General features: G+C 38.7%; 1 protein-coding gene across 5 annotated transcripts in view; it reads left to right on the top strand.

Annotated features, from left to right (window-relative positions):
• Window positions 1-2784: 2784 nt before the first annotated feature.
• The window catches only part of kcnj9 (potassium inwardly rectifying channel subfamily J member 9), a 35251-nt gene continuing 21663 nt past the window's right edge, over window positions 2785-16372 (top strand). Inside the window, exons 1-5 of one of the 5 annotated variants that reach the window (XM_017496326.3) lie at window positions 2785-3138; window positions 3317-3380; window positions 3779-3943; window positions 10492-10949; window positions 11479-11695. In XM_017496326.3, coding sequence (XP_017351815.1) covers window positions 10655-10949; window positions 11479-11695 — 512 coding nt within the window. In that variant the 5' untranslated portion in view covers window positions 2785-3138; window positions 3317-3380; window positions 3779-3943; window positions 10492-10654. Of the gene's footprint in view, window positions 3139-3316; window positions 3453-3778; window positions 3944-10491; window positions 10950-11478; window positions 11696-16372 lie in introns of all 5 variants that reach the window. The other 4 variants (XM_017496331.3, XM_017496325.3, XM_017496327.3 and 1 more) reach the window with 4 other exon arrangements.

The raw sequence follows: 16372 nt of genomic DNA, 5'->3' as shown, positions 1-16372 counted from the left end.
GAAGACTTCAAGTGCAGAAATCGAGAGAAATATAGAGGCCATACCACATGACGTAAACCACTGATCAGCAGTAAGAATCAGAAGGCCAGATTGGAATTCCCAAAGAAATACAAAGATGAGCCAGAAAGGTTCTGGAACCAATATTAACCTTTACCAAAGTGATGGAAAAGCCAAAGTGTGGAGAAAGAATGGATCTGCTCATGATCCAAAACATAGAAGCTCATCAGTCAAGCATGGGGGAGGTAGTGTCATGGCTTGGGCTTGCGTGGCTGCTTCTGGAATGGGCTAATCTTTATTGATGATGTAACTCGTGGTGGTAGCAGCAGAATGTATTCAGAAGTCTATAGAAACAATCTGTCTTTCACTTCACAGACAAATACATCCAATCTAATTGGGAGGAACACCATTATGCAGCAAGACAATGACCAAAAAAAGCGCTGCCAACACAACTTCACTGAGGGGAAAATTGTACGTTTTTAGACTGTTCAAGTCAATCACCAGACCTTAATCACCAGTTGAGCATGCATTTCACCTCCTGAAGAGGAAAGCACATTACTTTTGCCAGGAGAGGGCAAAATGTTATCCAGAAATAATAATCGCCTAATTTAAAATTAAAATAAAAAAGCAGAGTGGCAAAAACATGAAGGGAGATGGCCAAACAGAAGAGCTAAAGTAAATGAAGATTAAGTTTAAAAAGAAGCTTCAACACTTTTTTTTGTTGATTAGGTTGACTACCTTGTCACTGTTGTACTGACTATGATCCACCATGCAAATAATATATCTAGTTAGTGGTGGTCCTTTTCTGTTGATGGACACTGTATTAGTTTGTGTTTGTGTGTGTGTGTGTGTGTGTGTGTGTGTGTGTGTGTGTGTGTGTGTGTGTATATGGAGGGTTAGCTACTATACCAATATGATCTAGTTGGTAGGTTTGCCTCTCTTCTAGCCTAACCAGCTAGAACAAGCCTGTAAATTTCATTAGTCATTTAAAACCAGACGATCAAACCAGACCATTCCAACCAGCTAGAACCAGTCTGGCGAGCTAGAACCAGCTTTACCAACCAGGCTAGTCAACACAATCAGTTAGAACCAGGCTGTAATTGTCTAAATCTCATTTAAAAGCATAAAACCAAACCAGTTTGACAACTAGATTGACTCCAATCAGTTAGAACCAACCTGTAAGCATCCACAAAACAATTATCACTGAAAAAACCCCCAACCTAAAACCATCAAAACAGACCAAGTGGACTAGCTAGTACCAGCATGTAAGTGGCCAATACCCCTTGAAAACTATCAAACCAATCCAAATAGATTAGATAGAACCAGTATGTACATAAGCATAAAACCTCTCTAAACCAATCAAACCAAGCCAGCCTGTATTAGCAAGAACCAGCCTGACTATCTATAACCAGTCTGACCTCCCTGATGAAAAGAAAAACAAAAAACAATAGAAACCCCCATATAATTTGTAATGGATTTAATGGTTATAATGAGAATTGTATTGCTTTTAATGGAAACTGTAATGGTCCTTGTGGGTCTCTAGTGGTAATTTGTTTCCTTCTGTTGGTGACATGCTGTGTCTAGTGGATACCATTAAGGACCAATAATGGTAATAGTTTTAATGGTTAGCTGATATTTGTAATGGTATTTGTAGTGGAAACCAATAGAATTTCTGTAATGGCTTTTATCGGTTGTTTTTTCCGGCATACTTAACCAACTTGGCCAGCTGAGACTGGTTACCAGTTAAAACCACCTAACCGTCACAGGCTGCTTTAAGGTGTGAGTCTATCTAAAACGTAGGTAAGGTGTATAGAAGCTAGCCCTACTTGACTGAAATTTATTTGTTGCATTTTGCCACAATTGGTCATAAATACACAGCAAAAAATGACATCAGAATACTGTTACCTACTATCTGAATAAGCTGTTTCATCTTTGGGAGGACTTAAGTTGTTATTTGTCTTCATTTATAAAATATGATTTAAAATTTTAGTTGAAAGATATATTTCTGAATTTTTCTGGCAGTGACCATGCTATTGATCTTGTTGTTAATTTCTTTGTGAAGCATTGTAAATATTTTTTTATTCACAAAAACAAATTTCTCAAGATTTTGCCTAGACTTGATGTCTTTCTGGCTGAGCTTTCCCATATTGTAAAATCTCTTAAATTCATTGATAACAATAAAAATAAGACGTTTCTGAAGAATTATGATCACATTGAGGAGCAATCGTTTTCTTTTTCTTTTTACCCTCTTCCTTATTCTTTTATGTTATTGAATTTCAATGCAGTGCTGTTTTCTTTTCTTGCAATAAAAAACCCCATAACCAAGCGGAATAAATAAATAAATTAAATTAAATAAAAAATTAGAAGCTGTTTCAACCAGTAATCAATAATAATAGATGGTTACTCTGGTAGCTAAACCTGATAGAGTTTAATTTGTAAAACACTAGGTGCGTCCCAATTCGCCTACTTATGCACTATTCTATACCGTTTTGTAGTATAAAATTCCAAATAAGAAAAGTACACTTTGGACACTTCATGCACTCAGCTGTCGCAGCTTTAATTACGTGGCGAAGGGGGAGGGGCTACCAGACTCCGATGTTGAATGGAAAAAATAGCCTTATAAAATTCATACACGGTTGAGTACATAGTGTATAGGTACATAGTGTATAAGTGCGTCATTTAGGACACAACTACTGCCTCCCTCCTGCTTCGCTCCTGTTCTACTCCTCGCGCGTCGCCGCTGATCATCACCTGCGCAGATGCTCGCGCTGCTCAGTCGTGCTCGAGCCTTTCAGATGTTCGCCGGCGTGTACAGATCCGCCTCCATTTTAACAGCGTACCGGCGAAAACACACGGATTAAGAAAATTCGTCTGGCTTCCGAGATTAGATTCAATTCGCGACGTTTTCCCCCAATTCCCCTCGTTGGACAAGCAAGACGCTTTTGTTTCCTGGAGGACAAACCGGCAGCAACATCCGCGATATAACTGCTGTATACCCTCCCCAACAAAAAATGTCTACGCTTAGGCTCTTCAAATGACAAAATGTAATGAAAAATTCAAAACATAATTCAAATCCAAACGTCATTCGGGTACAGCGTAATATCCTGGCGAAGTTAGCGACTGCAGGAAGCCTGCGAGCAGGTAAGGATTAAGATGTGTCTTCTCTAAAGGAGGTCTGGGTTGTCATTGTTTCGTTTTTCTGACTAGATTCAGGAGAAAACAACCCTGTTGTGAGATAGGTACATGAGATATAGTCATGTTTGGAGGCTGAGCTGGCCTTTTGTTTGTGTTGTGTTGTGTTGATTGCGTGTGCTCACAGGTGACAGATTTCCTGCCTGCACCACTGCTCTTTCAGTTAAACCGACGAATTATTGCGTCATTACGTGCGTATCTGCATATTATTACGTCATTACGTTTTAAAAGCCAGTAATAAAGAATCGCTCAGTTACACATAGGTAATAATCTGATGTTTATCACCTGTTCTTGCTATGTGTGAAAGGATTCCATTTGTTTGCTTTAACAGAAAAATCTGAACAATGTGCATATTTATCTTTATAATTAACGAGTTTAAAAAAAATGATAACAATTTAACGTTAAGTGCAGCACTCATTCCCATATGTTTAATGATGACCAAGATTTATTTTGTGATGAAATTCTGAGTTGACTAGGTTAATTGAAACTTCTTACACCAGAATGTTGTTCTATTTGATTAATGGTTCTGCTTATAGTAACCTGCAGATAGTGGCAAATTAGCTCTCACATAATCTCTACAATCCTTTAGTCTGTCCAGCTCTCTCGCCTCCCCATCTGTATTCCCTGCTTCAAACAGAACGGGTTTCATTGCTTCAACTTTCATGCTGGCAGTGAGAACTGCTCCTTATCTCTTAAAGATTATGTGAAGTGGACTAGCAACGTGACTTCAGCACAGCAGACAACTGCTAAATTGGTAAGTGTTGTGTCGTTGCCAGTTTTTTGTACTGGTTGCACAGGAAGTATACGCTCATGCGCAGATTATTTCCTGATGACTGAATGCAGTTATGCTCAATAAAGAGTCCAAAACCAGGACTGAACTAAACTACAGCTGTAAGGTATTAATCAACAAGCAGTGTTAACATTGATTTGTGATTTGGTGCTGAGCAGAAAAAGAAGTGATCAAATGGGTGGAAAGCCGAGTCTAAGCCTAGAAAATTTTAACAAGGAGAAATTGCAGTTAGAGTATATGGCAGTCAGAGGAGTGAAGAAATGAAGAAAGCAGGTCATGAAGGACAAATAGATTGCTGGGAGAAAGACTATAAGTGAGGACAGCAATTTTGTTAGAAAGAGCAAGCTTCTCAGATTAAAGCAGAAATGACATTTGAGAATGTCGTGCAAAGACATTTGAGAGAGGCTGGGATGATCCGTTGCATGAAAACAAGCTTACAAAATTCAACACAAAAAAAAAGCAAGAAAAAAGATTTTGACTTTGCTGGAGCGTCGAAGGTGATGTTGAGTGACGCGTCCAGGTTTCTTCTCCAGAGAAGTGAAAGACGATTCTGTGTGAGGAAGATGCTTGGAGAAGTGTTTAAATCAGCTGTTGGGCCATGAAGTATTTCAGTGCACCAGGCCTGAAAAATAATGCTTTTAAAAAATGTTTTTAAAAATGGCCATAGTTCATCAAATCTAAACATAAATCAGTGTAACGTCTGCATCAGGCCAGAGACTTCACATTTATTGTTTATAATCATAAAATAATACTTACTCGTTAAGCATTAAAATGTAGCTGTTATCAGCATTCAGTGATGGTAGTTGCTTATCCCGACCAAAGGCTAAAAAATGGAATGTTAGTTGAATACTCCTAGTTTAAACATATGTGCACTTGGCATGTGTGCACTTAAATATAAATATATATAAATATATATATATAAAAAAAATTTCTTATACAAAAGTGGATACTTGAATGGTTATGTTTACATGGACTTACTGGTGGACTCTCTGATCCCAGCTGTCTGCCGTAATTCAATGCCTACAGTGATTGATCCAAGACAGTGCAAGGTGCCAAAGTGGGAATGGTTTGCGGAGGTGAACATTTAGTTCAAGTTCAAAGTTCATTTAGGTATTGAAATGGCCAGGTCAGTCCCCTGACTTAAATCTTACTGGGAATTTGTGGGCTTACATTATTCACAAGCAAATTCAAACACTATGGATAGTCTGTTGAGAGCAGTGCAGATTGCATGGGAAGCTTTTAGATCGCTTAAAACCCCCCCCAATGTATTAGTCATTGTGACAGAAATGTGTTGCACCATTCTTTTTGACTGCCAGTGTATATTAAACCGCTTTTTTATAAATTAAACATTATGATGCAAATAAATTTGAAAAATAGGCAAAATGCTTTCTCCTTCTTCTTACACACACTTCCATATTTTTTAGTTTTTTTCACAGATCTATGTGTTATACAATTACTCTGATGGCAATTATACACATACTCTATATGTGTGTGTGTGTGTGTGTGTGTGTGTGTGTGTGTGTGTATTACACACACTCTCTCAGCAAAAAAAAGAAATGCCCCTTTTTCAGGAGACTGTATTTTAAAGATAATTTTGTAAAATCCAAATAAGCTTTACAGATCTTTATCAGAAAGGGTTTAAATAATGTTTTTCCTGCTTGTTCAATGACCAATATACAATTATTGCACATGCACCTGTGGAACAGTCCTTAAGATACTAACAGTTTACAGGCGGTAGGCAATTAAGGTCACAGTTACTATAACTTAGGACACTAAAGAGACCTTTCTACTGACTCTGAAAAACAGCAGAAGAAAGATGCCTAGGGTTCCTGCTCACCTGTGTGAACATGCCATAGACCTGCTGCAGGGAGGCATGAGGACTGCAGATGTGGCCAGAGCAATAAACTGCAATGTCTGTAATGTAAGGCGCCTAAGACAGTGCTACAGGGAGACAGGAAGGATAGTCCTTGCAGTGGAAAATTACATGTAACCATGTGTCCCCCCAGACATAATCGAGAACTTGAAAATGCCTTGGTGGAAGAGTGGAGAAACATCTCACAGCAAGAACTGACAAATCTGGTGCAGTCCATGAGGATGAGATGCACTGTAGTACTTAAAGCAGCTGGTGGCCACCAGATACTGACTGTTCCTTTTGATCTCAACCCCCCCTTTGTTCAGGGACTCATTATTCCATTTCTGTTCATCAAATGTCTGTGAAACTTGTTCAGTTTATATCTCAGTTGTTGAATCTTTTTATGTTAATACAAATATTTACACATTTGCTGGAAATAAAAGCAGTTGAATGTGAGAAGACATTTCTTTTTTTTTGCTGAGTGTATGTGTATATATATGTGTATATATATGTGTATATGTGCGTGTGTGTGTGTGTGTATGTATATATATATATATATATATTATATATATATATATATATATTATATATATATATATATATATATTATGTATATAATATATATATATATATATATATTTTATATATATTATATATATATATATATATATATATATAATATATATATATATATATATATATTATGTATATAATATATATATATATATATATATTTTATATATATTATATATATATATATATATTTATATATGAGAGATAGATAGATAGATAGATATTATATTACACATTATACTTTTGGTTCCCATAAAGAGGTACAAACATGCTTCCACCGCACACATATAGCCCAAAGGCCATTTCTTTTATGTATGTGTGTGTGTGTAACATTGCAGTTTGTGCCGAAATGTCAGTGTGTATTTGCATCCTTGTGTGAATTTGACATTCTCGTCTCTCAGAGGGCCACATTTAGAGAGCACATGACCCTTTCTGCTCATAAACATGCACACACACGCGTACAGACACACACATACACTCACACAATTACCAGAATTGTCTAACCCTGATACTTTAATTGGAGCAGGTCTAATTTGGCCCATTTAAAAATATTCCACATTCAGAATCTCTCAGTGATGAGATTTGTGTGTGTGTGTGTGTGTGTGTGTGGGCACACACATGCATATGTTCATCAGTTGATGACCCAAAATTAGAAAAAGCCAGAGGGGAGTTTGCATTCTCATCCCAACGTCTGCAGCCTCTGCTTATTATTTTTCTCCAACCTGGCGTTTGAACACACCCCGTACGCTGATGATCTCTGTGTATACAAAGATCTATTTATCTGTACATAGACGAGACGACGTGAGATATATCAATTATGAGACACAATTACTCAAGCTAAACCATCTGAACTAAATATAGAGCCATGTTGGAGTTTTGATTTGGTTTCATATAGCCAACACATTCACACAGAGAGTCTGAGTAAGAGAGACTTGGGGCTAGGTTATGCTTGACCATGCTACAGGATAACCACACAGACGCTTGGTGCAAGACACACAGAATGTTTTGATACTATAGGGATTATTGTACTGTTTGAGGAATAATCAATATTAACATCATAGTGCCATCTCAGAGAAGATCTGGTGAGTGGGAGCATATGAAAGAAGTAGCAAGAGGCTGCTTCTGGATCTTCTTCCTTGTTGAATGAAGATCATGGTCTTAATTTGGCTTACAGAAAAGTGGATGAGAAGAGGCGTAGTGTGTGTGCACATGTACAGCGTTGCTTGAAAGTTTGTGAACCATTTAGAATTTTCTATATTTCTGCATAAAATGACCTAAAACATCATAAACTTTCACACACGTCCTAAAAGTAGTTAAATAGAGCCCAATAAAACAAATAAGACAGAAATTCTACACGGTCATTTATTTATTGAAGAAAATGATCCAGTATTACATATCTGTGTGTGGCAAAAGTATGTGAAACTTTGCTTTCACTATCTGGTGTGACGACCTTGTGCAGCAATAACTGCAGCTAAACATTTCCGGTAACTGTTCATCAGTCCTGCACATCAGCTTGAGCCCATTCCTCAGTACAGAACAGCTTCAACTCTTGGCTGTCGGTGGTTTTTCTCACATGAGCTGCTTGCTTCGGGTCTTTACACAACATTTCTGTTGGATTAAGGTCAGGAGTTTGACTTGGTCATTCCAGAACATTAACTTTATTCTTCTTTAACCATTGTTTGGTAGAATGACTTGTGTGCTTAGAGTTGTTCACAATTCATTGTTCCATCAATGATGGCAAGTCCTGGCCTGGATGAAGCAAAACAGGCCCAAACCATGATACGACTACTAGAATATTTCAAAGATGGTCTTCAAATTCATGTTCAAAAGTAATTATCATACATCTGTCATGAAGTTCCTACTCTGGTTAACCCAAAATTAAGATCATATGTGTATGTGGGATTTTCTTGACATTTTGTGTGTATCAACATAAAATCTCCCACTATAAATACAAATTAGTATTGCAACTGTTATTATTATTATTATTATTATTATTATTATTATTATTATTATTACACTTGTACACAAAACGTAGTACTTTGTGCTTGTTATAGTGCCCACTCAAGCAGAAACATTAACGTGGTGTGTGATGTGACACTACTGCAGGTGGTGCGGTTGTCATGGCCACCGACATAGCCCTACTATCTATATCCCAATGTTAATGATATTGTTTTGTCCCCTAACGCTTTTGAAAATATATTGATATATCTCCAAAACTCAATACATCTCCCAGTCCTATCAACAATAATATAATTCAAGAATTGTTCTTGACTGAAAGCAGCAGCAACAATAGTGTATAATGCCTGGATGGCTGTAGTAACTGGGCAAACATCTGGTAATGAAAGATAAAGGAAAAAATTGTTCACCAGCAATATCCAAGCCAACTGTGAATGATGCATTGGCCCCAGACAAAGCCTACATTTTTTTTTAACAATGTTTTGATCAAATTTGCCATATCAGTAGACCTTCAGAGCCTCGATTCAGCCTGGGCTCAGGACAGCTTCCAAGGTAGTTCACTTTTGACAGCAAGGTGGTAACCAGGACAAAGAGGCATTTCTACTTGTCTGTCAATCATGTTGCCTGTCCATTCACCAAGCCTCCTATCTTGAACTAGGATTCAGGCTGTCTTGCTTAGGCTATGTATGTGCATGTTAGGCTTTGGAAGGAACTGTGAAGGAAGTGGTAGTTGTGGCCATTTAAATAAAATATACAATTTCAACAATTTGAAAAAACAATGTGTCCAAACAGGAAATGCAGGTATACAGTTGTGCCCAAAAGTTTGCATACCCCTTGCAGAATCTGCTAAATCTTAATACTGTTAACAAAATAAGATTGAGCATAAAACTCCCATGTTGTTATTTATTTAGTCCTGTTCTGAATAAGCTATTTCACATAACAGATGTTTTTATATATTCCACAAGACAAGACAGTAGCTGAATTTATAAAAAATTACCCCGTTCAAAAGTTTACATACCCTTGATTCTTAATACTGTGTTGTTACCTTTATGATCCACGACTGTTTTTCTGGTTTGTGATAGTTGTTCATGAGTCCCTTGTTTGTCCTGAGCAATTAAATTGCCCAATGGTCTTCAGAAAAATCCTCCAGATCCTGCACATTCTTTACTTTTCCAGCATATTCTGCATATTTGACCCCTTTACAATAGTGGCTATATGATGTTGAGATCCATCTTTTCACACTGAGGACAACTGAGGGACATTCACTAATGATTTACACCGATCATCTTGTTCAAAACTTTACATCCCCCTGGCTCTTAATGTATCGTGTTACCCTCTTGAGCATCAGTGAATGTTTGCACCTTATGTAATAGTTCCTCAGTTGTCCTTAAGTGATTAGGTGTCCTTAACAGATTAGGTGTTGTTATTTAACAAAGAGAAATTTATTATCATTGATATGGTGAAGCTTTCTGTATTGTGTGTAATGGTCAATAAGAGCCCTTGGGACAGAGGACTTTGCATTTTCCATGTTCTCTGTAACATAACAAGCTTGATGGTTTTTCCTGTAACTTCAAGAGAGAAAAAAACAGAGATTGGTGAGGGAACTGTTTATAGGTGCTATAATGTAAGTGGATATAACAGGACCTAACTTGCCTCATAGATATTTCTCAACGTTAATTGTAACTATAATAGTTAAAAAGCACAACATGTCTTTTATTGACAAATAGAAAAATTTTAATTGTTAGAAAATCACTGTGGACCTCCTGTTGGACCATGTCATACCTCTATGTTGTGGATTATTTTCTATAACGGCATGCCTTGATGCGTTTTGTTCCTTACTTAAAGGCTGGATACTTCAAAAGAACACAAAGAAAAAACTTTGTGTTATCTTTTGGTAACTGATGGATATACAAAAGGTCTTGGTAGTGGATTCAGGGTTTTGGATCCTACTTTTCTATGGATGACTAGGTAACAAAGCCTATCAGGGCTTTTAGCTGTATTATGAATATCTGGTCTTTTCTAAATTTAAAGATGTGTGCAAACTTTGAACATGAGAGTTCAGTGCTTTGTGGAATCTCTATATCTTACTAATCAGAGCTCTCTTATGTTTCTGTCTTCTATTTCTGTGCAGGAAGCAAGTTGGCACAGATGAGCTACTGCAACTGAGAATAACACATCAAGATCGTTAACACATTGGGGCACACACATAGCCGTCCACCCACTGACACACACACACACACACACACACACACACACACACACACACACACACACACACACTTACTTTAACACAGATGGCACTAGAAAACTCCACATTCTCTTCTCGGCCAGAGTCCCTCTCTCTGCCAGTCACAGAGAAAGGGGAAGTGCCTGCTGAGGAGACCAAAGAAGATGCTCCTGCCACTGGAGTATTTAACGTATCAGAGGAACTCGGGCATGTGGTAACCACAGAGACATCATCGCCCCCACAAGTGTCCGGTAATAACAACCTGTCATTCCAGGACAAGATGGCTGCCCGGGAAGCACAAGCCAATCAGCCCCGAAAGAAGCTGCAAGGGGCAGGGCAGGAGTGGGGAAAGTTTGGCTGGGGTAAGAGATTTCACCATCTTTTAAAAATTTTGAAAACGGGTATTCGTACATGTTGAATATTGTTTTATATTTTCTCATCCGTTTATAAAAGTGTGCATGCAGTTGCACAGGCAAAAACAGACACAATGTTTTAGATGTTTTCTGTTGAACTGCTTGATGATAATGTGTATTAGCATGCATGCATGTGTAAGTGCATTTGCAAAGAAACATAGTCTTATAAAATATTGCATTATGCTTTTTTTCATCCACATTAGTGTATTTATCCACACAATCTTGGCTCATTGCTCATATAGTATATCTGTTATTCTGTCTATTCTTTTTATTGTAATTCCAATTTCCCTTACTCTCCTTCTGTCTGTCTGACTTTCATTCTCTGTCTCACTCATCTCCCTGTTCTGTCTCTCTCTTATCCTTTGTCAGTCCTTTCTCTATCTGTCTCACTCACTTGCTTTATTTCTTGTTGTACGTCCATCCATCCTCAATCATTTTTCTTTGTCCCTCTCTGACTTCCTCCCTATCCTCTCTCCAGCAGCACGCAATAAGCGTAGGAGGCAACGATACGTGGAGAAAAATGGCCGCTGTAATGTACAGCATGGTAACATGCGGGAAACATACCGCTACCTGACGGACATCTTTACCACTCTGGTGGATCTGAATTGGCGTTGCTCGCTCTTTGTTTTCGTCATGGCGTACGCAGTCACCTGGCTTTTCTTTGGTGCTATATGGTACCTTATTGCATACTGCAGGTATTTACACCACACACTCACACACTCACAGGGATGCATCTGTACCTATACTTGTATCAGATACCTGGCCAATACTTGCTCATTTACCTGTTCTCATAAAAAAAAGCTCTAAATCCAACTGCAAACTGTCTTCTGTGAATCAAAGAGGGGTTACTTGCATACAGCATCTAACTACAATAAAATTAACCTGATTGCAAGCACAAGGACAGGCACCCTGAGTGAGCAGAGCAGTATCAGAAAGTGTGGTCATTAAAAGTGAATATATGGTGCCGTGAATTGCGTGCATGCAAACGTATTTGCCAGCATGGAGCAGTGAAGTGAGCGTGCAAAGAAACTGTCAGGTGTGAGATCTTGCATATGCACATTGAAAACAGGTTGTGTTAGAGCACATCGCCATCGCATCTCTAATGGTTCACATAAGCTCATGTCAGTATCAATCCATATCAGGTATTAGCTGATACTGAATTCTCTTTCAAGCATCAGTTTCATTATCTCACTATGGGATACACTACTCTGCATAGTCCTCAGAAGCCCTTATTTCAATACATGTATTGGTTCGAGGAGGAGTCACTCTTCTCCAGCGTTTAAGGGCCAATGCACCATCACCCTGTCATTCAAATACCCGTCTCCCTTTACTCACTCACTACTTTACTCAAACAGCAGATTCACTCAGCGTCCAATGACCTCGAGTTAGTGAGCAAGCTAGCAGCAGCTAGCACTTGGCCGTGGTCGCTAGTCTCCAACTACCTAGTGAGTGAAAGTTTAGCAAAAACCTTTCTCTCTGTGGCTGATGCAGCTCCATCCCACACCAGGGATATGGAAAAGCCTCCCACTTTAGGGTGTCCATGTGGCCACACTCACACCAGATGAGCATCGTGTCTTGGGCTGTGACATGCCCTGGTGGCATTAACCTTAGCAACTTTTGTGAGCATTATACACACCTCTCCCTGAAGAGCCTCTGACACAGACTAGCGTGCCAAACTAGTTTGTTAGACCAAGACCCATTGCAGGGGGCCATGCCAGGTCCTTCAGCGATAGGTGAGGATGTTGCAGAGCTTACAATTGGTGCAAGCTATGGAGATCAGCTCAACGAAACTGACCCACTAGTGTACACCTGTGACCTGGCCTAATGCACTCGCAGAGACCACCAGTTCTTGTTATGAAGGGATTGGCTACCCAAAGCCAAACGTGCAGCAAGACAACTTCTGTCTATTTTTCCGCACTACAAAGAGGAAATCACCCGCTTCTGAAACAAACCTGTTTCTGCCATAAACTCCATCCACAGGGGTTCTGTGTTGGATTATGTGGACATGATGGAAAACTTACTTTCTCACCTCCCTCCAGCACAATGGCTCAATGGTGAGCATAGTAGCTCAACCCCTCTAGCCTTTCTCATAAGTGGAATGTCCAGCTGCTGGGTGTTTTGGTGGATCCTAAGGGCTTGTTCAGTACCCTCCATGCAACAGCACTGTGAGGAACAGAAAAGAGAGGGTGAAGCTCTGCAGGTATGCCTCTCCAGGAAAACACAGCTGCCCCATCTATGGCCAAAAATCAATTTTGGGGTGTTTCTATTGGGAACATTTTTGCAGCGTTGAATTAGGCCTCTCTGCACACTTTTGTAAGATTCTACAGACTGGATATTACTGCACCCATCATGGGTCACATTATGTTAAGTGCAAGGGTGACTGGAATGATGTGGCATGCAGACCAGTTTTTGAATCGCCCCTGGACAGAGGTGTGGACATCCCAGATTGTGACGGCTGATCTTCAGAATGAGTGTGTCTGGCAATACAGGAGTAAGCATGTCCTACGGTGAGATACTGAAATGAATGCTTGAAAGAGAACTTTAGGTTATGACTGTTACCTGGTTCTCTTATAGCAGTGAGGTATCTCATCAGAACACCCTCCTTGTGCAAAGCGAGAGAAGAGGTCTGCTGGTTTGATTGACGAGGTGATGTCATCCCCTAAAAAATACGAGGGAAGAGCTTCTCCTCCTTGACGCATACGTCATGGCTGCCAGCACAACAAGAGTTAGCTTATTGAAATAAGGGCTTGTGAGGACCATGCAGAAAGGTGTACCCTGCAGTGAGACCCCTCACTCATGAGAACCGGAGTTACGGCCATTACCTAAAGAGTTTTTGATATAAGTATAATTTTTTTAAATAGAAAGATTGTCCATTCTTATGGTGCTAACATACACTAAATACAAAAGCATTTATATTTTAAAGGATTATATTCCTCAGGAACTGTTCCAGTTATGAACCCAAATGTACACAAATACAGGCATATACACATACCCACCTGAGATTAACCTGCAGTCATCTGAGTGGGTGGGTACTAGAGAACATAAAAACAGCAAACTCCTACTTTCTCTCTTTCTCTTGCTCTTAACCTTTCTGACTAAATCTAGATTTCACCACTGCATTCCAGGATCAAAGTCTCTTACTAAATAAAGTAATTATTTTAGTATTTTATTGTTATTTAAATATAGATATCAGTTTCAAAATAATATCCAACAACCAGTGACATATCAGAGTGTGGGATTAAAATAATTACCCATACATTAATCATTATTTTGTCAGTATTACCAGTAAATTACCAGGAGAATCATTTAATTGCAGTTCTATTTGTCATATTAAATCCACTTTCCCCGCTCTTCTAGCAGTTAACTGTATATATACGTTCATAATTGGATATCCAAATAATAAAATAAGTAAGAAGGCATATCCCTAGTAAAAGTCCCACCCCACTGTCATGGTCACAATGAAGAGCTCCACTTAATGCATACACATACGTCTAATAAGATATTTATTGAAAGCCTCGTTAATTTCCCCTCAAGATTTATTTACGTTGGCTATACCCCTTTCACTGTGGCTTTTTCAATTATAAGCTTAAGCCACTTTGTAAACTGTAGTCTCTGTGGGCTTAAATAAAATTTGTGTGCTTGTTGCAATAAATCCTGTAAGAGTTAGTCCAGGCTCTCCTTAGACTTGTCTCTAAGGAGATGCAACTGTCCAAAAGGCAAGTATTATTGTACATTTCCAAATGGCGTGTAAAAACATACCTGTTTCTGTTTTACATTTCCAGCATTTATTATATAATGTTAAACCCAGTAATGGATGGCCATATCAGATCTGAGGGCTAAAATCTAATATCTGTCTATAGCTCGACAATGAAACTATTAGGATTTAACAGTGAGGTTGTATCAAAGGTCTCTGTCATGGCATAATGAGAATGATCTGGAACAAACCATTATACACCCACATAAAGACAGATAGGCAGCTGCAGTCATGATTTCGAATTTTGAGTAAGTGCTTCAAGTCTGCAATGCTCTACTGGCTTTCTTGCCATGTTTCCTCTGGACACCAAAAGGTTTACCCTGTTTACTACTTAACTTGCACTTCTGTTATCTGCCCTTTTGTCTATTTTGTACTTTGGACAATGTGTGCATAGTCTAGCTACTTTTAGTTTCTCCTCCAAAGGCATTTAAAAGGATCGTAGTTTATAATCCAACTTGTTCACTTTCAGTACACGCATGACTGTATTTCACATGCACCTTCTCAATCACTGTTGATGTGTTACAGATGTATATCAGATTTTAGCATTTACATGTCAACATGAACAACAACACTAAATATCCTCAGTCCTGTCTATCAAAAATGTTTATTAACCATGTGTTTAGGTTTAAATGGTATATACAGTACAAATGAGATGCATTTGTTCATATCAATTTCAATTTAACAGAAATTGCCTCATAAATGAACAATTCTAACAAGCGCTGTGTATTTGTTGTCTTGAGATTTGTTGTCGAGCTACAAAGTTAGGCCCATAGGAAGCCGCAGACACGTGTGCAGGTGTTTGTTTTTATTGCATTCATGTGTGAGAAGCTTGACTCACATGTATAGGTTGTACCAAACATAGTAAGCAGACAAATGGCTAACCTTCTAGTGTTTGGAAACTGGACCTGGTAAAGTTAAATCCAAAACTGCTCACATCTAACCGATTTAAACATCTGTTTCAAATTAGATGTTGCTTACAAGTCTATCAGTTTTAATTGCAGAGGGGGCTTCATCCAGTGACATGAGCACCTGTTTGGCTTTGGCTGCAAACTCTCCCCTAGCATTAACAGTAAAGGGATCCTTGGCAAATGGCATCACCTCTGCGGGTATATGGAAGTTATCAAACCTTGCAGCAAGGTTCTCTATCAGTTTGTGAATGAATGAATGAATTACTAAGGTAGTCTGCACTGATGTCAAATTGTTGATTAAGTTGTGCAGTGTGGGGAAATGCAGCATTTTCGAGGGAGATAGATTGGTAGAAACAAATTTCAGTTTTCTTTAAAATCCATTCAGTTGATCCACAAAGGCGTGGACAGTTTTGTTCTTTCCTTGTAATTGCAGATTAAGCCCGATAAAGTGTTGGAAAATGTCATTCAGAAAACACACCTCTTCCATGTACTCCTCATCTTGCATTCGGGATAGAAAAGTAACGGCCTTCTTGTGATTGCAGTCACGAAGAAAAGCAATGATCTTCTCTCTGAGTTCACAAACCCTTTTCAGTGCATTCCCCATACTAAGCCATCTAACGTTGTTATGAAAGTGCAAGTCACTGTGCTCAGCTGACATATCTGATAAAAGTTTACGAAAGAAGTGATGCTGTAGACTTGATGTAGATCTG

This window comes from Ictalurus punctatus, chromosome 20 (assembly GCF_001660625.3).
Source record: "Ictalurus punctatus breed USDA103 chromosome 20, Coco_2.0, whole genome shotgun sequence".
Classification (NCBI taxonomy): domain Eukaryota; kingdom Metazoa; phylum Chordata; class Actinopteri; order Siluriformes; family Ictaluridae; genus Ictalurus; species Ictalurus punctatus.
This window is presented reverse-complemented; position numbering and strand designations above follow the sequence as displayed.